We start from the raw sequence: 26150 nt of genomic DNA, 5'->3' as shown, positions 1-26150 counted from the left end.
GCATTTGACTACCGTCCATAGCCATCTCAATTTGATCCGAATGAAACAATTCGAAAACAAAATCCCTCAATGTCTTCTGATATGTCATTTCAACAGATTCTATGATAGAGAAACAATTACCTAGATAAATGGGTAAGATTCTGCTGGGCTGCTGTGCCAGCGAAGAAGATAGGCATATGTACTCAACCATCTACAACTTGAATATAGCTATCTTTCATAAAGATGCGTTCCATGTCTTACTTCTTTGACTTACGACTTCCAATACCTAGACGTCCCAGATTCGGAAGACTTGACTTATGCTTGTGCCCTGATCCAAGCAGAGAGGAAGAACTGCTGATCTTCGGTTCACCTGCTCCACGGCTTCCACCACCATTACCTGCAACGCCTAGCCCTGCACCTCCCACGACCGGACCCATGGCCCCAGATCCCCCGGCTATGTTTCGAGGTAGGTCGGGAATACCACTCCGGTCTTTTGTCCGATCTATAGTTGCGGCAGAGAGAGCGGCGGTGAGTGATGGGTTATGCAGGGAGTCGTTTGCGTCAAGAGATTGACGCTGTGAAGCCTGCGCTCGACGTGCACGTTCTTGGACAAACTTGAACTTGTCGAGAAGTTCAACCCAGCGGATACTATTCTCATCGCGGGGTTTTAGGCGACTGCCACTGGGACGGTCATATTGCGGTGGCCCTGTTTGTGCGGCACTATGAGGAAGTATGAGTCTCGCAGCTTCTTCGGAATAACACACTGGCGGGGATAAAATATCATACCTGCGCGGGGGACCGTGGAGATACCCAATGTTGCTGACGCTGTTCAGGCGGTTTTTCAATGCAGCAAAAGCTGAGCTTTGGGGGAGGAGCATAAGTACGCCGTAGAGACATTTGTATAGGTACGGGTATTTCTCTGGCTCGAGAAGCTGAAGACGGAGATCTGATGGCAGATTTAGCATTCATCGATATTTTGAGATCGAGGGTACAGCACACATACATGTAAAGACGGGAGATTCAAGGAGCTGTACCAATTTGTCGATTTGGATCAACATGTTGACGGTCATTTCGAGTTCGGCACTGCGTATCAATTAGCAATTTCATTATTTGATACCATTTGAGTTGACAGTCATACAAAATTTGAAGAAGATTATAAGCCTGTTCATACGCTTGTGCGAGGAGGCAAAGTGAGAATGTGGAGACAGCATTGTGGCACCAAGACCTGAAAAGAGCAACGAAGAACATCTGACCCTCCTGTATCTTTTGTTATTGATTGCTCGGAGGAAAGGCATTTGGCGAAGACATACTTTTGAGTCAAGATTCCTTAATCTTTTTCGCATATCTGATAACTCTGGTGCAGTGATCAGATTGTTGTTCAGGTTTTGCACCATGATACTGGCAAATTCAATATCCTAACGACAATTAGTATATGTACTTTGCATGGCGAACGATCAGAAAGTACCTCTTCCTTCTCAAGACAATCGGCCAGTGTGCGGTAGATACGTTCAGGACTCAAATTCAGACATAACTGTCTGATTATCAAGTTCCCACGAACCTCCAGCAAGTGCCGATCCGTGGAGAAAAGCTGCAACAGGTTGACCATGAAAGAAGCGAAATAGCTATCCTCACTATTCCTTGATATCTGTGATAGTAGCTGTAGATCTTTGGTGACAACGGCTTCTGCGGGATCGGAAAGGGTTTTTAAGAGTGCTGGGAATGTTCCATCGTTGAAAGCCACTACTTTTCGAGGGGCTTTGCGATGTAACATGATGAGCCAGGAGAGTGCCGCTACTCGAGTGGCTTCATTCTCGTTGAGGAATTGCAATGTAAGTGAGTTGACAGCTGCAGCATAGTCAAGGTCAACTGGCGGTACAGGCGTAGAAACAACACTACTACGAGGCGTGGCTGCTCTGGAAGTCTCCGCCGTTGATTTCCTCGTATCGACACTGGATATTTCAGAAGGCTTTCGATCCACACTTTCCTTACTAGGTGCGGTAGATGGGACCTTAGATGAAGACTGAAGCGGTTCATCGGCTGCATCATCAGAGAGAGAATAGATATATTCAAGGAGGGACTTGTTGACACGATTGGCTGCTTGTCGTACTTGATCAGAGCCGCTCGACATTGCCGGAAGCACTTGGGTCAATAGTCGTGGTACAAATGGTAGGATATCCTCGGGACTAATCTCAAAGAAAGTGTCGATCCATCTCAGTGCGGTGAGTTGCATTTCTTCGTCTGCGTAGATGGTCAGCATGAGACATGTGTGAATGAAAAGGTCAAGAAACATACCGTACGATGTGTCAACAAAGCTGACAAGAATATCGAGGATCTTAGTATAGTCGATCTGTACATCCTGGCCAGGGATCCAGTCCCCATCTGCTTGGACTACTTCGTCCTCAAACAGAGATCCGGATGCAGAGTCGTCCACTGCGATATCGTCTTTGTCGCCAGGTTCGTCGATAGTCTCAGTCTTGGTGCTCAGACTCCCATTATCACTCGTGGCGGAACGTCTGCGGCTTTCTTGGCCTTTGCGGCTCTCCTCGATGCCTTTCTTCAATATTGTGATTCTTTTTATTTCGGAAAGAAATCGGTCAAGAAGGCCTTGAGTGGCAACATTGACGTCTTTGTTAGGACCACCCAGGAATTTGATAAGTCCCTCTAGAAATTCAGGTAGATAGGTGACTAGCTCCAAATCAGGGATCGTGTCCAACAGAGTCAGCCAAGAGACTAGAAAGTTGCGAGTATATGGCCCGATCACATGGATGCGCTCTTTAAGCAAAGGGATAAACTTTGCGAGGGAGAATGCCGTGGGAAGTTCAGTTTCATCTAGGTCGTTCGGATCTTCCTTCTCAGAAATTTGTAGGACCGAAACATACGAAGCTGCGGACTCGGCTACAATATCCTTCACTAGACGGTCGAGAAGCTCCGCGCCATTCTTCACCGAGAGCTCTGAATCGGAGGCGAGCTGGAAACAGATATCAGCCACAACGAAAGGATAGGAGGAAGGGATAAAGATTATCTAACCTTAGCCAGAGCATCAAATATATCATTAAAAAATAGAAGGATCTCTCCCTTGGCCACCTTGGCGATATTGTACATGCTCTCACAGGCATAGTATCTAACCCGGGCATCTTGGTCAGAGAAGCATGCGAGAACCGGGGGCACAATCTCCTTCAAATAAGGTGCAACGCCTTCCTGAATTTATAATCAGTCTCGGTTATTACTCTACCGCTACAGCTGCAGCCATCGACTCACGGATCCTAAGGCGATTGAAGCAGCCGCCAATCCGATTAGACCACCATTTCGGGCGTGGGGTTGGTGGACGGCATAAGCATAATCGTGACACAGTTGTTCCACAATCCTCTGTATCTTCTCATGTTCTCCTCGAAAGACAGCTTCGCGAACAATTTTCTCCAGCCTGTTCAAAAAAAAAGGCCGTGTGTTAGCGATATGTATCACTTTCCGACCTCGTAAGGTCACGAGACACTTACTCAAGAGCTCCTTGCTTCCGTTTGTCGTAGAGCTTATCGTTGAGTAACCGCTGAATTGATTGATCCATAGCTTCAGCCAGCGGATAGTGCTATCCCAAGCTTCGGTCAAGCAAAGGTCATTGTGGAGAAGCCCGTGTTCTTTCGGAGAGGGGGACAAGCTCGATGCCCCGCCGATCAGAGAGTTTTGCGGCAGATTATCTTTTCGAACAGATTCCGCACGGGAAGGGAAGCTTTGTCAAAACACAAGAAGGCTCCTAGTGGGGAGGTTGGAAGATGCGTTGTCAACGCGGAGTCGGAGAGGAGTCCAAGCGCGGTGCTGACAATCGACGTCACACGTCGGACTTGGGCTCGGCCCGGCCACATTGCGGTCCACCAGGGCATGCCGATATCTGATCATTTCATCCAACTATACAAGCACCTGGTGGCGTTTTACTCGCGAACAACAGGAAATCTCTCGAGAAAAAAAAATCATCATCATTGGTGTACCTCTCTGAGCTAACTCCAGTCCTTGACTTGCACCCCTCCGTTTCTGCACTCATGTCGAATAGATCCAAATACTTCCTTCGTCCGTACATTCCAAAAGCAGCAGCCAGCTGACCCAAATAATGACATTTCAAGGAGCAGGGCCAAGTAAAACAGTAGCACAGGCAGCTTGGCAAGCTCCAAACGATGAGTTGCAGCCGGGAATTGTAGCCGGGGCCGTTGCGCCTAAAGTGGCCTCCAATGTATACCTGGCAGCCGCATGGCACATCATGACTATACCGGAGCATCCTGCTTGGCATATGCAATAGCCTATAAGACCAGCAGATACCAGAGTGTCCCGAGCTGATAGGCCTTCCAGGAGAACAAGTGTTATCTCGTATCGTAAAGGTTACTATTGTTGACTCTAGAGGTTGAGGTACAAGATGAGCTGCGGTTTTGGAAGGGAGATGATCACTTGTTACTTTGATGGCTGTGAGAAGTATGAAAATGAAGAAGATAAACCCTGTTTCATATCCTCAAGGCGCGTTTTATGCCCTTGAAATGTTTGAATTCTTTTCGCGGTCAATGGAAACTCCCGGGGCTTAGGGCATTAGACCTACAAAAATGTTGTGTCGGCGATACTAGTATTACTCAATAGTGGTATTTCCATGAGATCAAGCACTGAATGCTGGAGTAGACAATTCAGCGTAGTATTAGCATGCTAAATTGGATTTATCACTAGCATCGGTGGAATAACGGGAAGTCGTCACATTATGACATTTCAAGGCTGTACTATGCTTTCTTCACCAATTCTTGGCTTACATTGACCTGTCTTCTGAGACTGCAAAGGTTAGAACACGCCCAGAGCCACAACCAATGCCAATTCTCTCCGGCAATATAGTCAAACACTCAATGTTATACCCCGGAGGTAGCTTTAGTTGTCGTTTTCCCTGAGAAGTGATCCATGTACCATAAGAATCGATGCCATAGGTCTTCAAGCGCGTGGAACCATTCGGGACAAAGCTAGGGGTCTCGGGCTCAGCAAATTTACCTGACCAGGCTATCTGGTTCTCTGAAGAGTTATCTTCTAAAGTAGCTCCTAAACGCGTCTCGCTAGAGATATCCCAGATCTCCACCTTGCGATTCCCTGACGTAGATGCAAGCTTAGTCCCATCTTCAGACCAGACTATCGATTCGATATCATCGCCCCCACCCGTCAGAGTCTTTTCCAACTCTCCAGTGATTGTGTTCCAAATAGAAATGGTATTGTGTCCATCAATCAATGCGAGCTTTTCGGTATCTTTTGACCATGCGAGAGAGCGCACATCGCTGACATTTTCCGTTAGCGTATGCACATCTCCCACGGGGAAAGCATTCCAGATGACTACAGTATCATCAGACGAAACAGATGCAAGCTTTGTTTTGTCTGCAGACCAGGCAATGGATTTGACTCTCTGACTGTGGCCCAGGGGATGGGATTGCTTTTGATCTGCTGCCGTGTCCCAGATCTTGATTGTCTTGTCTCGGGAGGCGGAGGCAAGTTTGCTTCCATCCTCTGACCAAGTTACTGACCAAACTTGATGGGTATGTCCCTCAAGTCTAGAACGGCATTTCCCAGTCGCACTATCCCAAATCCTAATTGTGTCACCATCGGCGCCTGCGAGCCTACCATCTGGTGACCAAGACAGAGATCGAATCAGTTGACTTTGACCCTGGATCCATGCCATACAGCGGCCATTTTGGGTGTTCCAAATTTTGATGATGCTTTCTTTTGAGGCAGATGCAAGCCTTTGGCCATCTTGAGACCAAGCAAGCGAATAAATTCCTTCACTATGGCCACTTGGGCTGAGCTTGCATTCACCGTCAACAGCATCCCAGATCTTAATAGTACCATCGTTTGCACCAGAGGCGAGTCTCCCATCATGAGACCAGGCCAGTGTAACCACCCCTCTGTGGTGGCCGTTGAGTGAGAATAATGGCTGGTCTCGAGCCATGTGCATGAAATGACGAATCCAGATAGTTTCATTCTCGTCAACAAAGGCAAGTGTGCCTTTAGAAGACCATGACGCTGCGACAAATGATTCAACAGTATCCTTGAAACTCAGAATATCACCATGGGATGATAAAACATGCTCACTATGGGTTTGCGTAGAGTTGCTTTCAGTCGCACGCCAAGTCCAAATCCTTCCATCGCTTAATGAAAAGCCAAGTTCGGCATTTCGGAGCCGTCCTACTGACGAGATAGGGGTGCCATCACCCTCAAGTGTTGATAGACATCGACTTGTGGAGATATCCCATATTTTCGAAGTGCCATCCTGTGATGCGGATGCAATCCTGTCATTTGAAATCCATGACAGCGCTAGGACAGACCCTTCATGACCATCGAGAGTTAGAAGGCATGAATTCCAATCGTCTTCCAGAATTGGCTTTGTTTCAATCCAACTAGGCCCTTCGTGCTCGAACTGATTCCGTGTGATGCTTTGGACCGGGCTAAAAACCAACGCGGAGGAATATGCTTGCAACGGGCTTTCTTCAATCGTGGCTTTGTGATGTTGTATGAAACGGTACGCGTCTCGCGTACGATCGATAAGTGACGGTGAAGCCCTTCGTTCCTAGTAGATGTCAGCTTGGCTCAGTAAAGGATTCTTCTCTCAAATGACTAACCGTAACCAATTGCTCAAGATTTAACATCCAAAACACTCCATCTGACATTTTTCTTAGAAGACTGAGAGCTTCGATCCAATGCAGGTAGTCACGTTGTAAGAACATGTCGATAGCACCACCTTGCTTGAGATCCTGCTCTCCGTACTCTGAGAGAATCAGATGCTCAACCCAGTGTAGACATGCATATCGTAACGGCTTTAGGGGGGTCTGGGATTGGAATATTCACATCATCAATGAGACAGCCCGGTTCGCGCAGATTATAGATATCACGCTGCAGGCCTACAGCCATGGCCTGCAATGACCGAGAATACAAGACATGATGTTGACCCTTCAGGCCTTTCGGAAATATTTCAGAGAATGCTTCGTCGAGCAAATATTCTTTGACTTCTTGTTGCGCAAAGCAAACTGTACCATCGTTCTGAAGAGCCAAACAGAAGCTACATTCGCCTATGAATTTTGATGGTTCACTCTCTGAAGTCGAAGGCAGGTCTGCTAGCACAGCTAATTCGTTCAAGTTAAGAGGCTGATGCGCCAATGCGACCACCGACAAAATACGCTTGCAGATTTCAGAGTCATTTGCTCCCAAACTGCGTATTTTCAACATCTGTTGCTCCCAAATAGACATAGGGTTAGATGTTGATATAGCTGGTAGTCCATTACCCGGGGCTACATGGTCCTCTGCCTTATTTAGATCAATCTCTGGAGACGATGACATAGGCGAGTCATCTGTGACAAATTGAACATGTTAGTAGAGCTGAAACACGAACTGTTTGAGCTACTTCTCATGCTAGGTTGTTTACTAACCGGAGATCTCAAGTAAAGGTCTCTCGTCAAACACAATCATCCCAGGCTCTTTTTCCAATGTGTCATAGGTCTTATCCTCCAGAGACGCATTGTCGGTTACTTTGCTTCGGTCATCTTTAATAACATCGTCGTTCTGGGAAGCGCGTTCTAGTTGCGAGTCCCTTGTGACCTGGCCATTTGTTGGCTGAGCTTTCTCTATCACGGTCGTACTGGATGAAATCTGCGAGCTTGGCTGGGCGGCTGTGATACTTTAGTCAGTACGAACTTCGCATCGTGAACGCGAAACATAATGGAACTTCAAGATAGATAACGTACGATCTGGAGAATCAAAAGATGTCAAATCTTGCGAATCTCCATATGCAAGATTCCTAAATTTGCCCGAAATTCTCCTTTGGAATTTTCCTTTCATCCAATCCCAGCCTCGACGGGAGCTATCGGGGGAACTGGGGCTCACGACCGGAGAAAGAGCTTGGTCCTTGCGCCTGGGCATTATATGAACCGTGGAAACAGGAGGATCCCAACGGAGCTGGTGTGGAGCTTGATATCTCAATCGGCACGTTCCGTCCCAAATGATGGCTGCCAGAATCAGATTTCGTACTGCTGGTCTGCCAAGTGTGATAAAGGTCATGGGAAAATGACCAGAGGAAACCGAAAAGAAAATGACTTACAATATCTCCGATGAACTCCTCGGGACAGTTCCTGTTTGCTTGCTGCGGGTCTCTTCTGACTTGGTCAATTATCAAAAAGCCCCACAGGCTAGTCCGACGAACCGTCTCGCTGCCCAGGCTGATGGGATACGACGGCCAAATGTACTATGCATTGTATCGGGCAGCAAATGGATAACTTTCACAATAAATATGGACCACAGTGAGGTCCTTCATTCCACGGGATCCTCGGAGTCCCTGCAGCTTGGCTATCATATTCATGTTTACTTTGTAATGGATTGGAGGATGTACTCCGCGGTTTGATGCCAACGCAGGGCGGTAAATTGGTTGGAGCAGAAGATCAGCCTTCCTCGGGATCAGCCCGCCACATCCATGCGTGATGAGAATTGGACGGCTCGAGGCCTTAACATGGGGGTGATTGAATATCGAATTACTGCAAAGTATCAGTCGGCACATCTATCCACGTTCTTGATCAACATACATGCGGTCAGGAGAAATCTCCATTTTGGTAAGTGATCTGCAGGTGCATCGGACCCACGCTTCAGCTGGGGCGTTGGAGAGCTATAGTTGATGAAAATCCGATTACTATATAGCTACAGATGTACTCTTGCTATTACTACTATACCGGATCTTTAACTCGTAGTATCATTACATTAGAATCGCGATGAGTTGCTAGTTTTACTCATATGCAAAGAATCCTAGTAGCCTACGAGGATATAACAATGATCTGGAGATCATTGTTATCTCAGTATCAAGCATGAGGATTCCGTTACAAGCGGGACAGAATAATTTGGACTGTCGTGTATACTCAAGTACTACTTGAGTATAACCATATTATAGAATGGCAACACGAGTGTATATTCCTTTCGGTAGGTACCGACAGGAATGTACACTTGGGCATCTATAGTATAGGCCAGTCACTAATGAGTGAAATTCCGTGGTGAGCTTCAAGCCTCAGATGTAGTTGCCCGGCTCGGGGAAACGGCGGACCCGATCATTCTACTACAAAACTATACAAAACTATTCCCTATCCAACCATGACAAGGTATTATCAATTCACGTGCATTTATAAGAAGTTTCTAATTAAGTATTCAATCTGAAAAGGCAACCTCGCCCGCTAGCAAAATGCGCCAATAAGTACTCAGCGTGAAAGTCATGATATGCCCAAAATCCATTTTCGTAGTACTAATGGCTGATGTACTGGAAAACGGCCGAGACATCTCTCTCACCAACTTCCTGTCGAATCAAAAGATCTTGGATCTTGTTCAATGGCCCCTTCTCCCCATCATTAACGAAGTGGTTCCACGAGCTGGTGTCTCCGTAGAGCATAGCAGGCGCTTTGAGGAATTGAGTACCATCTGGTCGGCACCGTTTGCATTTGAAAGTGTCATGTGTATCACTCCGAGTTTCAGGCTTGAATTGGAACAGCTCTCGTAGAGACTCAAGCGAGAAGTGGCGTTCAACATCTTCCGCCGAATCTACGACACAGGACGAGAGAGACTGTTTGTGAGATTGTCGTTGGAAGATCTTTTCTTCAATCGATCCAGTTGCGATAAAACGATAAACAAAGCAATCTTTCTTCTGCCCATCTCGCCACACACGAGCCAGAGCTTGTTGGTCGGCAGCTGGATTCCAATCCGGATCAAAAAGTACAAGTCTGTTGGCACCAATCAGGTTCAGACCACATCCACCAGCTTTACTGCTCAGAAGGAAGACGAACTCGGGGCCCTCCGGGTCGTTAAATTTGTCAACAAGCTTCGATCTCTTTTTAATATTCATGGTGCCGTCCAATCGCAAGCAACCATATGCACGCGTGCGGCATAATCTCTCGAATAGGTCCAGAGTTTGAGTATAGTTACTGATGAGGACAATTTTATCATTGGTATCTTGTCTTATGCGAGCCAGCATGCGATCAAGTACCATCATCTTTCCAGAATACCAGCTCTTCACTTCTCTGTCACGACCTCGAGCTTCGGGCGGAGTGAAGTCATCTGGGAATGTATGTTCGCACCCAGGAAGGTCATTTGCCAAATCCAGAAGATCGGGGTGGTTGCAAAGCTTTTTCAAGATACCAATGGCTTTCAAAGGCTGGCTGCCTTTCCCTCGAAGCAAACTGCGAATTTCAGGGCTCTGAATAAAGTGGTTGTAAAGATCCAATTGGAAAGGCGCCATGTTGCAGAAAACCACGTGCTCATATTTAAGAGGCAGGTATTTGGATAGAATGTCGTTGCTTCGCCGAATAATAAATTTGTTGACAATGTTGGAAAGTTCAAGTAAGCGCTCGTCTCCTTTCTTCTTTTCTTCTTCGGTGCCGGCAGCATCACGGCCTCTCAGAATTGGCAATTCGAATCGTTTACGAAATTCATTTTGTGAGCCCAGTAAATTAGGATTGGCAAAATGAAGAAGAGCAAAATATTCGGACAAGTCATTCTGGATGGGCGTTCCAGAAAGAATGACCCGGCGGCTGACATTAAGACTGTTCAAGGCCGTCCAGGTCAAACTTTCTTTATTCTTGAGCCGATGGCCCTCGTCGCAGAGAAGTAGTCCAATTGGATGATCTTTCAAGCAGTCCACATACATCCGAAGCGTCTCATAGGACACAATTAAGACGGGACGTACGATTCCGCGGCCAGAAGCAATGGCCCATTGCTTGACCTGGAGGGTGAGTTCCGCCTTGGAGGCCTTGCCATCTATAGCAAAGGGAGTCGTAGCATCTTTGCCGAGCCATTTTCCCAATTCATTCGCCCAATTTCCAACCAAACTGGAGGGACATGCAATGACGCATTTCTGAATGGTTGTTTTTCCGGCTTCGGGGTCTTGTTTGAGCAATGTCCACATCAAGGAAATACATTGGAGCTAGAAGATCAGCGGTGAAACGCGAAAAGTACCCAGGCGACTTACAGTCTTTCCCAAACCCATTCCATCTGCCATAATGCACCCATTGGCATTTTTATCAACCAGTCCAGTTGTACATCGATACAAAAACTATCCAAACCGGCAACATTAGCTCGTGATGTAATCAAATTGGACATGGTTGGCATTACCTTCACACCTTCGACCTGGTGTGGTCGCAAAACCTTAGCAAGTCGAGGATCAATCACAACAGGCACCTTTGGCCTGTCTTCAACCTTCTTTTTCAGACCAAGAATATCCGCCAAACTCTTATGTACTAGAGGCTCATCGAGCAACTGTGCATCTGCTTCCTTCGGCTCTTCCGATTTTTCCGGCTGTGGTTCTTCCTGGATATCATCGACAGTCGGGTCATATAGGACAATAGCGAATTCACCACTTGGATCATGCAGTGGCTTGGCAACGAATGTGGCACCTGTCCTTAGACCCAACGTCGGTGCTGGCCGATCAGGGTCGTAGCCCTCTTTGTCTCTATTGATCAGAGGTATCCGAAACCGTGTTCGAAATGCTGTATCTTTATCCTTAGGCTTGAATACTGGGAACCGGTTGACCTCTCGTGTTGCCAAAGCGAGTCGGTCCTCATTTGTGTACGGCTTCTCCGCTCCGTCTTCGGCGCTACCATCGGCATTGGCATAGTTAACCTTTCTCCTTTTCCTTGCTGGCTTCTCTGAGGCTCGTGTCGGAGTAGCTGATCCGGGACATTTGAATGGTTGAGCAAGACGATCAACCGAATTCACGGACTTGGGTTGCAATGGTGTCTTGACGCCTCCATCAGCACCTGCTGGACGCGGGCGATACCTAGAAAGCATTAGCAGAAGTTCCGTGTCCCTTCAGACGCCCGGCGAAGATCTTACATGGCCTCGATTCTCTCTAACTCAGACTCCAAAACAAAACTCCAAAGCGATTGCAAATGCACTGTACACTCCTCTAGTCTCGATGTTGTTGAAAACAAAAGATGTTGCCACCGTCGCGTGTCTACCTCGCGTCTGCCTGCAACACCAAACCGCCGCGTTATCACGTGACTATACAGTATCACCCCGCCATCGTGGACAAGCTTTACATGTTCCCACGGACGTGTAGTTGCGACTTTCTCGAGCAGACGTGATGTCGGATTTTTGGGCGGGCTACATTAGTGGCGCCATTGGAATTATCATTGGAAACCCTTTAGATGTAATTAAGGTGCGGCTGCAGGCCGGTAATCGCACGGATGCATCGACTACGTCACATTTGAGCAGATTCGAGAAAACGAGCTCTCTCGTTCGAGGTTCGTTTGCCATAGAACCGCTTTGAATGGGTTATCTGGATGCAGGATTGACTGATGTGTTTGAATTAAGGTGCGGCTGCTCCGATCCTGGGATATGGAGCTCTCAATGCTATCCTTTTTGTGGCTTACAATCGTACATTGAAGTCGATGGATACTTCCATCACTGATCTCACCAGTCCTGAAGGTGTGTCTTTGCACAAGATCTGGGTTGCTGGTGCTGCAGGTGGCTTAGCCAGTTGGACTATATCCTCTCCAACCGAGTTCATAAAGTGTCGGGCGCAGCTGGACTGCCGGCCTGGGGTATCTTCTTGGACTGTCGCTAAAGATATATATCACAATCGTGGATGGCGGGGTCTTTACTACGGCGGTGCGATTACCGGTGCTCGAGACGCAATTGGATACGGATTCTAGTAAGTCATGCAAGGAACTGTTGATCTTCCCCACATATATATCTTCTTGCAGCACTATTATATGCCCCCAAGTCAAAAAGTTGCACGTTTAAGAGAACCATGGGATGCTTTACTATAACTACATCCGTGGATGTTCGTCACTGACTGCCTTGGATAGTTTCTGGTCTTACGAATTATGTAAACGATTGATGACAACAGAAGATGAAACTTCACATCAAGCTGCCCTAAAAGTCCTGTTCTGTGGTGGCATTGCTGGCATTGTCACATGGGGTTCAGTCTTTCCGCTGGACATGGTGAAGACGAGACTACAGGCGCAAACTATACATGACAATGTGGGGGAACCAGCGACAGAGGGTCGTTCCTTACTGGGACGCCCTCGGCATAGTTTAAACTCATTCCAGATCGCACGGGAAGTTTACCGAGCCGAGGGAGTGCATGCTTTCTATCGTGGCCTCGGAATCTGCAGCATCAGAGCATTTATTGTGAATGCAGTTCAGGTATGTTTTATCTCGACTACATACTCCATTCCAGACCGAGACATCTAATAATTATTAATCGGGAAGTGGGCTGCCTACGAGTGGTTGATGAAGGCGTTCAGTGGTCCGGGGATTGCCCATGGGGTGCCAGCCGAGGGAGGGATCTAGGGTATGTCTATAACGTAGCTAGTATATAGAGTGGGATCAGCCAAGGCCATGAGTGTATACCGAAATGCTCTTTCTGGTTAGAGCTCCTGAGTATTTGGTATTGAGGGATTTCTATTGGAATTAACCCGGAGGTACTGCTGGTAAGGGGTAAAATTTCGTCCTGATGCCGCATTGTCCGGTTTGAAGGTGCCGAGGACCGGCGATTTTCTGCGATCCTGCGATGCCGCAAACCGGAAGAACGGACATCCGGCGACTATCGGCTATAAAAAAAAATCGACTCACGTGAGCCCCACCGCCTTGCAGCTGTAGCTTTTGTGTATTCAAAGGTCAAAAGTCGTGGTCGTCGTAAATATGCTTTTGTGTTTGGAAGGAAGGCGATCGTAATAAGGATCTGTGAATCGGCTCGAGTTGGCGGATTGTATCCAAAAATCCGACTCAGTTCTCCGTCTCCATCTTTTCAGCCTGGTTATCTGCCCGTTTAATATGGCCCTTCCAGTTCTCGGCGACACCCAGACCGACTGCGGCTTCAGCGAGCTTTTGGCTGTGAGGTTCTTCTTCAAGGAGGCGTAGTCTAGTAGTTTCAACGGTCAGAGAGAAATTTGCGACAAAAGATTGAAGTTCTTGACCACTCACCTGCGCTTGTGGTTCTTTCCCTTGGTGTGCGCCTTCAGGTTATATTCGCTCTCGAACCACTTGGAACACTCAACACAAAAGTGCTGGCCGAGTCCAGGTAAATCCTCAGCATCCTTGCTTGCCTTGTACTGTGCAAGATGGCGTGGGGAGTCGATGTCGGCGATGACCTGATCGTAGTCTCTGTAGATAATTAATATATGCGCATCAAAAATTTAGAGATTTCAATTGTTTCCCGTCAAAATTTGAAGATCTCTCTCCTTCCACAATTCCTTCCCAATAATCTTCAGTATAAGTTTGTACATACCTAGTACGACGCTTAGTCTTGATCCTGCGTAGAGCACCCATCTTGATGTCCGATCGCTGAACTAGTGGTATCGATGCGATGAAGGCAGAGAAAAAAAGATATTACCGATTTCCGGAGGGATATGGGGCGGAGTGGAGAGCGGACGACTTGGCCTCGAGGGCAATTTACGCTGACCAGTGTGGGTCTATAACCTGCTTGAATCAGCCGGACGCTGATTGGTTGACAAACCGGCAAGCCCGTTCGGCACGCCTCGGCTGCTCGTCACCGGTTTACCCCCCCGTATTTTATGACGTTTGCATGTTGTCGGTCCGGAAGTGTACACTTCTGTGTAAGTATACATAGACTTTCATCAGAGAGGAATGGACGCATCCAGGACTGGGTTATTTGTTTAGAGACTAGCATTGTTTCACTTGTGACGAGTATACCGCCGCTCTTCTATTTGAATATCATTTCATGTCAATCATCAACTATGCTTAATTTGGTCGTATCTTATGGATCTTATGGGGCAAAGAGAACCACATGCGACCCCCAATCCATGTGCATTGAAACGGATGAACGGGGTTCAGACCGAGAGCAACATGCCTCATGTAGAATGAAACTTGCCCGTGCACAAGCAATTTGCCCTTTGGTCCGAAGACTCCCTTGGTCCAACCTTGGAAGACTCCCTGTAATCGTAAACGTTGTGATTGGCGAAGGATTCTGCCGCCGTCACATGCCGCGTATTGCCGTTACCAGTCTCCCTAAAGCTATTGCGCCTAGTGAATTTGATCCTAACAAGGACAACCAGCTTCAAATAATTAAAAGAAGTATATGTGAATCTGCGCAATAATCTCGACTGGTGATGCCGATTGTTCCTTAGAATTTCCGATGTCAAAGGAAGCCGCAGTCGTAGGTGTCCCGCCTCGGGCGACCATCGCTGGCTTGCCGCATCCGACGGGCCCAACCCCATTTTCAATACGGTATCGCCATGGTAACGGCGGTTACGGCTGTTCGGTCCCAGTGTCTCTCGTCGCCCACTCAAAACCACCAAGCTTTCCTTTTCGAATTTCTCTTTTCCCTTCTTCTTCTTTCTCACTCTCCACTCTCTTTTGCTTCCACAGGTGAAGGTGGTCGTACCTAGAGCTATACAACATGATCTCTTCCCGCCTTGCGCGTGCCGGTGCGCTGGTATGTATATTTCCCTGCATCCCTCGCCTCCCCAAATTCCCAGAACAGCCGAGGCTGGGCGATGCGCCTGCATCATCTACCTTGCCAATCTGGACATCTCAGCGAGATGTCATTGAAGAGAACATTCGACATGAGTCTGATTGAACAAGAAGCTAACGTGATGACTCTATAGGCCTCCAAGTCCCGTCTTGTAAGAAAAAATACTTCCAGACCCAGCAGTCGTTCGCATCATTTTTCCGGCGTACTCGGAAGGACGGAGACGATGACGATGATATTGATTTGCAGCTTCTAACATTCGATGTTCATAGATTTCCGGGACTCGGGCCTTCGCTACCGTTGGCAATGACCCCCTCGACAAGAAGGTCGAGATGACCAACTATGAGACTGTGAGTGGTCCCTACAGCTTTGTGCCGGATAACGGAATAGCCGCTAATAATAACTCGATTTATAGGGTAACTACATCAACTACAAGTACGCTTCTACCACAGAAGTTATTGTTTCGAATGAAGCAAAAAATAAAACTTTTAGGAAGAGTCCACTAACATGATTTCGCCATTACAGGAAGATGTCTCAGAACCTGCAAATCGTTCGCGATCGTCTGCAGCACCCTCTGACCTACTCCGAGAAGGTCATCTACTCTCACCTTGACGACCCCCACAACCAGGATATCGAGCGTGGTGTCTCCTACCTGAAGCTCCGTCCCGACCGTGTTGCTTGCCAGGATGCTACCGCACAGATGGCTATTCTGCAATTCATGTCTGCTGGCATGCCCTCCGTCCAGACCCCCACCACTGTCCACTGTGACCACTTGATTGAGGCTCAGATTGGTGGTGAGAAGGATCTTGCTCGTGCTAACGAGATCAACAAGGAGGTCTACGACTTCCTGGCCTCCGCCACCGCCAAGTACAACATCGGTTTCTGGAAGCCCGGTTCTGGTATCATTCACCAGATCGTTCTGGAGAACTACGCTTTCCCCGGTGGTCTGATGATCGGTACTGACTCTCACACCCCCAACGCTGGTGGTCTCGGTATGGCTGCCATCGGTGTCGGTGGTGCTGACGCTGTCGACGTCATGGCTGGTCTCCCCTGGGAACTGAAGGCCCCCAAGGTCATTGGTGTCCGTCTTACCGGTAAGATGTCCGGCTGGACCACTCCTAAGGATATCATCCTGAAGGTCGCCGGTCTCTTGACCGTTAAGGGTGGTACTGGTGCTATCATCGAGTACCACGGCCCTGGTGTCGACTCCCTGTCCTGCACTGGTATGGGTACCATCTGTAACATGGGTGCCGAGATCGGTGCTACCACCTCTATCTTCCCCTTCAACGACCGTATGTACGACTACCTGAAGGCCACTAAGCGTGAGCACATTGCCGACTTCTCCCGCGAGTACGCTAAGGACCTCCGTGAGGATGATGGTGCCCGCTACGATCAGCTCATTGAGATCGACCTCAACGAGCTCGAGCCCTACATCAACGGTCCCTTCACTCCCGATCTGGCTACTCCTCTGTCCAAGTTCAAGGAGGCCGTCAAGGAGAACAAGTGGCCCGAGGAGCTCAAGGTCGGTCTGATCGGTTCTTGCACCAACTCCTCCTACGAGGATATGTCCCACGCCGCCTCCATTGCCCGTGATGCTCTGGATCACGGTCTGAAGTCCAAGTCCATCTTCACCGTCACCCCTGGTTCCGAGCAGATCCGTGCCACTATTGCCCGTGACGGTCAGCTCCAGACCCTGGAGGAGTACGGTGGTGTCATTCTGGCCAACGCTTGCGGTCCTTGCATTGGTCAGTGGGACCGTAAGGATATTAAGAAGGGTGAGGCTAACTCCATCATCTCTTCCTACAACCGTAACTTCACTGGCCGTAACGACGCCAACCCTGCTACCCACGCTTTCGTCGCTTCCCCCGACATTGTCGTCGCCATGACCGTTGCCGGTACCCTGAACTTCAACCCCATGACCGACAAGCTCAAGGACAAGGATGGCAATGAGTTCATGCTCAAGCCTCCCACTGGTGAGGGTCTCCCCAGCCGTGGCTACGACCCCGGTATGGACACCTACCAGGCCCCTCCCCCCCGACCGCGAGTCCGTCACCGTCAACGTCTCCCCCTCCAGTGACCGTCTGCAGATCCTGAGCGGTTTCCCCGCCTGGGATGGCAAGGACGCCGAGAACATCCCTATCCTGATCAAGTGCCAGGGCAAGACCACCACTGACCACATCTCCATGGCCGGCCCCTGGTTGAAGTACCGTGGCCATTTGGACAACATCTCCAACAACATGCTGATCGGTGCCATCAACGAGGAGAACGGTGAGGCCAACAAGGTCAAGAACTCCTTCACCGGTGCCTACGATGCCGTCCCCGCTACTGCCCGTGACTACAAGGCCCGTGGCGTCAAGTGGGTTGTCATTGGTGACTGGAACTACGGTGAGGGTTCTTCCCGTGAGCACGCTGCTCTGGAGCCCCGTCACCTTGGTGGTCTGGCTGTCATCACCCGCTCCTTCGCTCGTATCCACGAGACCAACCTGAAGAAGCAGGGTATGCTGCCCCTGACTTTCACCGACCCCGCCGACTACGACAAGATCAAGCCCGATGACAAGGTCGACCTGCTCTGCACTGAGCTCGAGGTTGGCAAGCCCATGACCCTCCGTGTCCACCCCGCTGCCGGTGGCAACGCTTTCGACGTCTCCCTCAGCCACACTTTCAACGAGCCCCAAATCGAGTGGTTCCGTGACGGTTCCGCCCTGAACACCATGGCCCGCAAGTCTGCTGGCAACTAAATAGCTTCACCCACTCTCTGAAGTCTATTTTCGATTCTCCTTCCAGGAGCCCCCCCATAGGGTTTTCCTGTGTAAACTATGTTCTCTTGTGAGTTTTTAGCGAGCCAGAGAGCAGAGTGACAGCACCCTGGGGATAATGAGCCAGGCTGTCGCTGTGTGTGCGCGTTTGTCCCTTTTTTCGAGCTGGGTACGAGGAGTTGCGCCCTGGGAAAAATTTTATGATCTTGTTTATTCGGCCGATTGGCCTTGTTTTGGATTCCCTCTTGGGTCGGTTACAATGGATATATGTTTGATTTACCCTCCATTGTTTTGTATGTCAGAATAGCATGCATAACTTTCCTTTTGTTCAAAATTTTCTGCATCCTGTAAGACTTGTAAAGACTACTTGTAGATGAACGGTATTATGCCCTCCTATGACTAATAGTATCTCTCGCAATCGACTCAAATATCAGTGTTCAATCGTGTACTGCTACTCTTCATGAATACTGTATGGGCGTCGATTTGATAACCTCGGAGCTGAGCTAAGCTGCCGAGGCCCGTTCCAAGATGCCCCGCGGGCAGAACTACATTGCTCCGACTCCGCGATTGCGATGCGCCATAAGCATTAGTCGTGATTCCATGCACTAGGAGGATAACTAGCATTCTAGGGAATCTGAGATTGTATCATCTTCACCTATCTCCCACATACTGTTTGCGTGTACGCTGATTGCTAATCCTAATTAGGTGGTTGGCCCAACGCTGTCTACAGTATCAAAGCTAGAACTCCAACACCCACACTACAATATCGTTTCTTTTTAACAACTGCCTCAACATGGCGACGCAACTTGTTCCTCTCCCGGAAGTGGAACGCCTAAGTGCCTCAGTGATTCGTATACTGGCGGGAAATCCAGGAAAGGTGGGGCAAACTACTCCGATTTGATGGTGTGAACAATCTGAATACAAGAGGCTGATGATATCTCCATAGTTCACATTACAAGGTAAGTTGCAATGAAATATAGCTAAAGTTTGGATTATTACAAGAGCAAGGAATACTCATTCATCAGGCACAAATACCTACCTCATTGGCCATGGCCACCAGCGCATTCTCATCGACACTGGCGGAGGCGAGCCCGCATGGGTAAATAATCTCAAATCCGTGCTCTCGTCGGAGAAAGCCACCATTCATCAAGCATTACTTACACACTGGCATGGCGATCACGTCGGCGGTGTGAAGGATCTTCTGGGTATTTGCCCTCAGGCTAACATTTACAAACACCAACCCGACGAGGATGAGGGTTATGCTGGTATTGTGGATGGACAAGTGTTTAGCGTCGAGGGTGCGACACTGAAGGCTTTATTTTCGCCTGGTCATACCAAAGATCATATGGCTTTTATACTTGAAGAGGAGGATGCTATATTCACCGGAGACAGTAAGGCCCTTCCGAATAACCCGGACAATCTTGTACATTGCCACTAACGCGGGGACAATATGGTAGATGTACTCGGACATGGCACTGCTGTCTTTGAAGATCTGAAGACTTATTTATCTAGCTTGCATCGGATGCGCGAGAGAGTTCAAGGCCGCGGATATCCTGGCCACGGCGCTGTTCTTGAGAGTGTCAATGAGAGAATCTCGGAGTACATCAAGCACCGGAAACAGCGGGAGGACGAAGTCTTGCGAATTATGCGATGGGGTAAACTAGATGTGGATCCTGGAGAGAGGTCGCCTGAGCCTAAGCGTGGATGGACACCTCTTCAGCTGGTTAAGGTGATATATAAGGATGTACCGGAGAACCTGCATCTGCCGGCATCGTATGGAATCACGCTTATTCTGCAAAAGCTGGAGGGGGAGGGGCGTGTGGTACATGAGACTGAGGGAGGCGAATGGAGGTTGAGTGAGAAGTCTGCACTATGAATACTTTTGCTGCTATCCTATTGGATTCTCTCTTCTTTTTGCTAGATACATTGCCGTATATCACGAAAATGAAGTCCGTATTGAGTGTTGGGCATGGCATGATGATCATGAATCATGCGACCCACTACTGCTTGACTCTATTTGACGGATCTAGATCCGATGCTCTCCATAATATACTATTAGCTAGTGATATACTCAAATCCTTGCAGCTATCCTGTGAAGCTCCAAGTATGTATCGTAATGTACTCCTCGGTCCATACTGATAGACTAGCAACTATGACCACATAATCACTGGCACTATTGCTCCCTGTGTACTTCTAACTCTAGACCTGACTATTACTATGTTCTACATTTTCTCTAAATAATATTCAATATTATTTAACCTAAATAATACAAATTCAAGCAAACGTTGTATACGACGTCAGTGCGGTGTCATGTCGGGCATCGACCACTTCTCCGCCCGCGAACGATCCAATCACAACTTGCCTTCTGCAACTCCCCCCAGTCGACAATCCCAGGATTATCGCAGTTTGCCCTGAAGTTTCTGTTTGAAATCTCCCTTTTTCCCGGATTAAATAAACTCTTTAGTTGTTACTTCATTTCTTCTCCTTGTTCTTTCCTCTCCCTTCGAATCTTCTGGTCCATGCCAATGTGAGTGCTAGTAAGGAACTCCACCATAAGCTACCAATTCCAAGTTTCGGCCGTGACCTCACTGTCTTTCCTCCCCGCCCTTGTTGGCTCCTCCGCCTTTCTTGCGCCCAGCTCTTTTTTAATTTTTTCTTCCTTTTCTTCCTTTGAACCTGGGTGGCTTGCTTCAGGGTTGGACTCACTGGTCCTGGTGTCTTTTACTCTTAAGGTATTTATTCTCCATTTTATTGACCCTCCCCAATTGTCTGACTTATTTCTTTTACACCCAAAAGAAGACAGAAGAGTCGGTTGGCTAATTGTGCTCCGCAACCTGTAGGTGTTGGTCTCTTTCTTCAAAAGGCGTGGTCCTGTCTTTACTGTCCCTCCTCCTTTACCTAGTGAGGCTCCTCCATAGTCTCTAGTTTGTTCAAAATATCGTATCGTCACCTTGCGAGCTTTCCGCAACCATGCCGTCTCTGGATGAACCCAAAAATGACGCACGTCTGCTGCTCGTCTCCAACCGCCTGCCGATCACTATCAAGCGCTCCGAAGATGGGAAATATGACTTCTCCATGTCCTCCGGTGGACTGGTGAGTGGCCTCAGTGGATTGTCCAAGTCCACCACCTTCCAATGGTATGGTTGGCCTGGTTTGGAGGTTCCCGAACCGGAAATCCCGGTTGTCAAGCAACGCTTGAAGGATGAATACGGCGCAATCCCTGTCTTCATCGATGATGATCTGGCGGATCGTCACTACAATGGATTTTCCAGTGAGTTTTTGAGATCTTTCATTCTCTTCTCCAACGATCGCCTGCCTTGCTCGAAGGCGGAAGGACTGCGCGATGCTAAATAACCCCACCTTACAGACTCCATCCTCTGGCCATTATTCCACTACCATCCCGGTGAAATTACATTTGATGAATCCGCTTGGGAAGCATACAAGGAGGCGAACAGATTGTTCGCCAAGGCTATTGCCAAGGAAGTGGAGGATGGTGATTTGATTTGGGTACATGACTATCACCTCATGCTGCTACCAGAGATGCTGCGCGAGGAGATCGGTGACAGCAAGCACAATGTCAAGATTGGATTCTTCTTGCACACGCCATTCCCCAGCAGTGAAATCTATCGTATCCTGCCCGTCCGAAACGAACTTCTCCTTGGTGTGCTACATTGCGATTTGATCGGATTCCATACCTATGACTACACTCGCCATTTCTTGAGCAGTTGCTCCCGTTTACTGTGAGTTATCTCTCATCGAGACCTATTTCATTCCTGTACTGATAAGCCTCAGTGGTCTGGCGACAACTCCGAATGGAATCGAATTCCAGGGCAAGATAATCACCTGCGGCGCTTTTCCGATTGGTATCGACCCCGAGAAGTTCAAGGAGGGTCTCAAGAAGGAGAAAGTACAGAAGCGCATTGCAATGCTAGAGCAAAAGTTCCAAGGTGTCAAGCTCATGGTCGGCGTCGATCGCCTCGACTATATCAAAGGCGTCCCGCAAAAATTGCACGCACTTGAGGTGTTCCTCAGTGATCACCCAGAATGGGTTGGCAAGGTTGTGCTCGTTCAAGTTGCAGTTCCTAGTCGACAGGACGTCGAGGAGTACCAGAACTTGCGGGCAGTGGTAAATGAATTGGTTGGCCGTATCAATGGCAAGTTTGGTACGTGTTTACGACGATGCCAACTCTCGATCTCAGCTAATTATTTTCCACAGGCACTGTCGAATTCATGCCTATCCATTTCCTCCACAAATCCGTCAACTTCGATGAGCTCATCGCGCTCTACGCCGTATCAGACGCTTGCATTGTATCATCTACACGAGATGGCATGAACTTGGTAGCATACGAGTACATCGCCACGCAGCAGAAGCGCCATGGAGTCCTTGTGCTTTCTGAATTTGCCGGAGCTGCCCAAAGTCTTAACGGCAGTATTATTGTCAACCCATGGAACACTGAAGAGCTGGCTGGTGCATACCAAGAAGCCGTCACTATGAGCGACGAACAGCGAGCGCTTAACTTTGCCAAGCTGGACAAATACGTTTCAAAATATACCAGTGCATTCTGGGGCCAATCCTTTGTCACCGAGCTGAATCGCATATCATCTCACTCAGCAGACAAATTTCAGGCAACAAAACTGGCCATTGCTGACAACGTTACGGACGGTGAAATCTCAGCCACGCCGTCTGAGAGAGCTGCGTAATGAGGGCTCAGTACAGGCACTTGAACTTGAACGAAATTAGATACTCTCATGACATGGATGTGGCGAAATGTATTGATCTTTTTGTGATTGGGTTGCGTGGGATCTATTCTCTTTAACAGACGGCGAGTTTCGGTAACATTTCTTAGAAATTAAAAAACACTCAAGTGTATCTCGACTCTTCACGTTCTCCATTACATCATGAACTACGTACACTAATAGACTCGCTGATGGCGACAGGGCAAAAATCCAAGTTCATTATGTAGAGATCATTTCAAATGTTCACGGGGATCCAACTTGAAGGATACTCTCGCCTTTTTTTTTTTTCCAAACATAAGTTACTCTTTATTAATCGTCTATCAAGGTTTTCCTGGATCGAATTAAAATATTATGGATGACAATGATGCGGTGGCTTCTCCCTGTCAATCTCGTAGTAATAATCCGTGGATGAAAATGTTGCCTATTCACAAAGAGTTGGCTTCTCCTATACTGCTTTATCTATCAATAAGCATCGCAATTTCCTTGGATAGACCTTTCAATCTTTCCAGTTCATTCGCTTGGCTATAAGCTTGACAACATAGACAAGGCCAAGAAGCACCGGAACTTCTATCAATGGACCAACAGTAGCAGCAAGAGCTTGGTTACTGTTCGCTCCAAACGTCGCAACAGCAACAGCAATAGCAAGTTCAAAATTATTGCTAGCTGCCGTGAAACTCTGAGTTGAAGCCAATTTGTAGCCAAAGCCAAATTTGTAGGCTACAAGGAGAGTAGCGAAGAAAACGACGATAAAGTAAACGATCAATGGGACGGCTACTCGAATCACTGAAACAATTTGATGCACGACTTGGTGTCCTTGAGAAGCGAATAGTACGAGGATTGTAAATAGAAGTCCGAGGAGGGACCATGGTCCAGCCCATTTCAGGAATACCTGATCGTACCACTGGGGGGCTGGCGAGGTTTCGAAGTATGACGCGGGTAAGTATTGCTGCACCTAGTGGGATACCGAGAAACACTGCCACGCTTTTCGCAGCGATGGAATAGGAGAGTGTGACATGGCTTCCGGAGTGACTTATTACTTGAATGAAGAAGATGGCCATTGGCGCAAATAGAACCATTTGTAGGAGCGAATTTATGGCGACAAGAATTGCGCAGTATTCCCCGTCACCACCGGCGAGACTAGTCCAGATAAGAACCTAACAGTAAATGGTCAATTAGAGGGAGTCCTGATTTGTCCAGGACGGAGAGCAGTACCATTGCTATACATCTGGCTAGTCCAACAAGGATCAGCCCTTCTCGAAGCTCAGGTTCATCCGGAAGAAAGGCCCATGCTAGAGCCAGCTGTAGATACCATTAGCAAATGTCAGACTCATAATAAAAATCCCAGAACCAATGTACATACCATTAAGAAAGGAGCAACAATCCAATTTAGCACAATACTGAAGAGAATCTGGATCCAGATTCCGCGATCTCTAAAGACATGATGTAGAGACTCGTACCGCACTTTGCAGAGAATAGGGTACATCATGACCAGGAGACCGATAGCTAGATAAATGAGTTTCATTTCCATAATATCGAGAAGGATGAGAAAAAAGGAAAACATACTGATCGGAATCGAGACACCAACAAACTTTCCCTTTTGAAGAGCTGGTCCTGTGTTTTCCACGAAATTTCCTAGAATTATCCCGATGGCCATTGCCAGGAAGATCCATACGGCTAGGAAGCTATCTAACCAGCCTAGGTTCTTGAAGGCCGATTGCTTTGTGCCTGATCGATCGATTTCATCTTCTCCTTGGATTTCTAAGTCTTTCATTGGGTGGTCTGAAGGTAGACTTTTCGGTTCTGTGTTTTCGTATTTCATTTCTGGCGACATGGTTCCTCGAGGCACTGAAGTGGCCATCTCGAGTCTTCGGATGGTTGATGTATGCAGACTGAAGACTGTTTCTGAGTAATAAAATCAATACTCATGAGATAAGATCTGTATATAAGATACTGTAACGTGCATTGCGAGTAAATCCAAGTTTGATCAGGTTTATGCCACCAAATAGTGCAGTTAGGGCATCTCTGACCAATCAGAACGTTGCAGTGACATGCTAGCATTGGCAAAATTTGAAGGCGCAAATTAATTATAAATGGACAGTGACAGAGCCTCGATTAAAGAGGGGACTTTCAAGAGTTTCATATATCATTACGCTTGTAGTTTCAATTTGATATTTGACTAGAACCTGCTGCAGGAGTATTCCAGTATTTGCTATCAAGACCGGCGGAGTAGGGTTTCGTGCAGAAGTGGGTGTCTTACCGGGATGAGACTGATAGAGAATAGAAAGACTACGAGATAATACATTAGATATTTAATCAAAAATCAATAACGAAAAAGAGAAACAAACATATGTAAGTGAAGGTATTCACAATGCTCTTTACTGTAGATGTATGAGAAAGCAGGTAATTAGAGTGTCCAACACAAACAAATCAATCAAAGTTGGTTGACCAAAGCTTTTCATCACCCAGAACGATTGACTTGTTTTTCATAAACTGATAAATGTATCTCTCGAACCGATGCTTTTCTCATAATTTTCCAAGAAGTACTTTGCACATAATGAGTTACGCGCCATTCTCTCGATGAATTAGATGAGGCTTGTCCCCCAAGAAAGCGACCTAGCGATGGAGGCGAAACTGTCTCACAATTCACCTAATCCGACAGCGAAGTTGAAGAAACGCCTTCAAATAACGAAGCCACCAGCATTCTCGAAGTGATACCACCGGCCGTACCCAAGATCGTGCTGGTCTCACAGCCTCATCGCAAATGGACTATTCCCAAGCGGCTCAGTCCACAGGATCCAGCGCGCAGGAGATATCAAATTGACGATGAACAAATCACTTCCAAACGTCATGAAGTAAGAAAAGCACATCTATATCTGCAGAAAGAATGCAATCCCGAGCTACTTCATGTGGGAGATATTCCATCCTCCTGGGAGTCAGAAAATGGCGATGGAAAAAATATGCACCATAATCAAAGAGACTCGCAGCATTCTCCTGATCTTGAACCCCAAGATTTATGTCCTAGCTCAATAATCTTTGACGATGACAGCGAGAGATATCGAAGAGCATATAAGTCAGATTCATTAGCATTGAGTCTTCTAGATCGCCAGCAGAGTGATGCAATGTCTATGTCGATATCCGAATCATTGCTTGCCCCCCTCCGAGCTGGAATTCGAAGAAAAATAATTGCGAAGAGCTCAATGAAGCAGATAGAGGGGAGGAAA

The 26150-nt window shown here is 47.7% G+C and overlaps 11 protein-coding genes across 11 annotated transcripts; 6 read left to right on the top strand and 5 right to left on the bottom strand.

Moving 5' to 3' along the window:
• Positions 1-236: 236 nt before the first annotated feature.
• N7469_007855 (VAC14 family protein) lies at positions 237-3541 on the bottom strand (the record flags this gene model as incomplete). The annotated part of the gene is made up of 10 exons (XM_056646773.1): positions 237-699; positions 766-925; positions 983-1062; positions 1118-1236; positions 1290-1394; positions 1445-2217; positions 2272-2947; positions 3007-3177; positions 3238-3400; positions 3474-3541. 10 exons carry the CDS (start codon positions 3539-3541, stop codon positions 237-239), a joined length of 2778 nt encoding a protein of 925 aa, XP_056498324.1.
• A 537-nt stretch (positions 3542-4078) lies between these two features.
• On the top strand, positions 4079-4264 carry N7469_007854 (uncharacterized protein; the record flags this gene model as incomplete). Its single annotated transcript, XM_056646772.1, has 1 exon — positions 4079-4264. The coding sequence occupies one exon, from the start codon at positions 4079-4081 to the stop codon at positions 4262-4264; it is 186 nt and encodes a 61-aa protein (XP_056498323.1).
• A 489-nt stretch (positions 4265-4753) lies between these two features.
• N7469_007853 (WD40 repeat domain-containing protein) lies at positions 4754-7893 on the bottom strand (the record flags this gene model as incomplete). The annotated part of the gene is given in 5 exon segments (XM_056646771.1): positions 4754-6547; positions 6600-6806; positions 6826-7325; positions 7404-7643; positions 7719-7893. The coding sequence occupies 5 exon segments, from the start codon at positions 7891-7893 to the stop codon at positions 4754-4756; spliced, it is 2916 nt and encodes a 971-aa protein (XP_056498322.1).
• Positions 7894-9253: 1360 nt separating this feature from the next.
• N7469_007852 (DNA-dependent ATPase RAD54) lies at positions 9254-11787 on the bottom strand (the record flags this gene model as incomplete). The annotated part of the gene is made up of 3 exons (XM_056646770.1): positions 9254-10924; positions 10970-11053; positions 11113-11787. 3 exons carry the CDS (start codon positions 11785-11787, stop codon positions 9254-9256), a joined length of 2430 nt encoding a protein of 809 aa, XP_056498321.1.
• A 295-nt stretch (positions 11788-12082) lies between these two features.
• Positions 12083-13296, top strand: N7469_007851 (uncharacterized protein; the record flags this gene model as incomplete). The annotated part of the gene is made up of 4 exons (XM_056646769.1): positions 12083-12242; positions 12313-12652; positions 12810-13149; positions 13216-13296. The coding sequence occupies 4 exons, from the start codon at positions 12083-12085 to the stop codon at positions 13294-13296; spliced, it is 921 nt and encodes a 306-aa protein (XP_056498320.1).
• Positions 13297-13731: 435 nt separating this feature from the next.
• Positions 13732-14274, bottom strand: N7469_007850 (putative C2H2 finger domain protein; the record flags this gene model as incomplete). The annotated part of the gene is made up of 3 exons (XM_056646768.1): positions 13732-13867; positions 13930-14109; positions 14234-14274. The coding sequence occupies 3 exons, from the start codon at positions 14272-14274 to the stop codon at positions 13732-13734; spliced, it is 357 nt and encodes a 118-aa protein (XP_056498319.1).
• Positions 14275-15364: 1090 nt separating this feature from the next.
• Positions 15365-17513, top strand: N7469_007849 (uncharacterized protein; the record flags this gene model as incomplete). Its single annotated transcript, XM_056646767.1, has 5 exons — positions 15365-15400; positions 15573-15590; positions 15709-15786; positions 15852-15871; positions 15962-17513. 5 exons carry the CDS (start codon positions 15365-15367, stop codon positions 17511-17513), a joined length of 1704 nt encoding a protein of 567 aa, XP_056498318.1.
• Positions 17514-17619: 106 nt separating this feature from the next.
• N7469_007848 (uncharacterized protein) lies at positions 17620-18174 on the top strand (the record flags this gene model as incomplete). The annotated part of the gene is made up of 1 exon (XM_056646766.1): positions 17620-18174. The coding sequence occupies one exon, from the start codon at positions 17620-17622 to the stop codon at positions 18172-18174; it is 555 nt and encodes a 184-aa protein (XP_056498317.1).
• An 811-nt stretch (positions 18175-18985) lies between these two features.
• N7469_007847 (uncharacterized protein) lies at positions 18986-20068 on the top strand (the record flags this gene model as incomplete). Its single annotated transcript, XM_056646765.1, has 4 exons — positions 18986-19069; positions 19139-19151; positions 19218-19583; positions 19650-20068. 4 exons carry the CDS (start codon positions 18986-18988, stop codon positions 20066-20068), a joined length of 882 nt encoding a protein of 293 aa, XP_056498316.1.
• Positions 20069-21162: 1094 nt separating this feature from the next.
• N7469_007846 (glycosyltransferase family 20 protein) lies at positions 21163-22893 on the top strand (the record flags this gene model as incomplete). Its single annotated transcript, XM_056646764.1, has 4 exons — positions 21163-21463; positions 21560-21932; positions 21985-22355; positions 22409-22893. 4 exons carry the CDS (start codon positions 21163-21165, stop codon positions 22891-22893), a joined length of 1530 nt encoding a protein of 509 aa, XP_056498315.1.
• A 532-nt stretch (positions 22894-23425) lies between these two features.
• N7469_007845 (arsenic resistance protein) lies at positions 23426-24787 on the bottom strand (the record flags this gene model as incomplete). The annotated part of the gene is given in 5 exon segments (XM_056646763.1): positions 23426-23818; positions 23829-24083; positions 24142-24228; positions 24290-24432; positions 24493-24787. 5 exon segments carry the CDS (start codon positions 24785-24787, stop codon positions 23426-23428), a joined length of 1173 nt encoding a protein of 390 aa, XP_056498314.1.
• Positions 24788-26150: the final 1363 nt, after the last annotated feature.

This window comes from Penicillium citrinum (assembly GCF_028827155.1).
Source record: "Penicillium citrinum strain IBT 23319 chromosome Unknown utg000007l:1.0-2040159.0:1.0-2041076.0, whole genome shotgun sequence".
Lineage (NCBI taxonomy): Eukaryota > Fungi > Ascomycota > Eurotiomycetes > Eurotiales > Aspergillaceae > Penicillium > Penicillium citrinum.
Note: the sequence above shows the minus strand (reverse complement) of the source record. Positions and strands in the feature narration are given on the sequence as shown.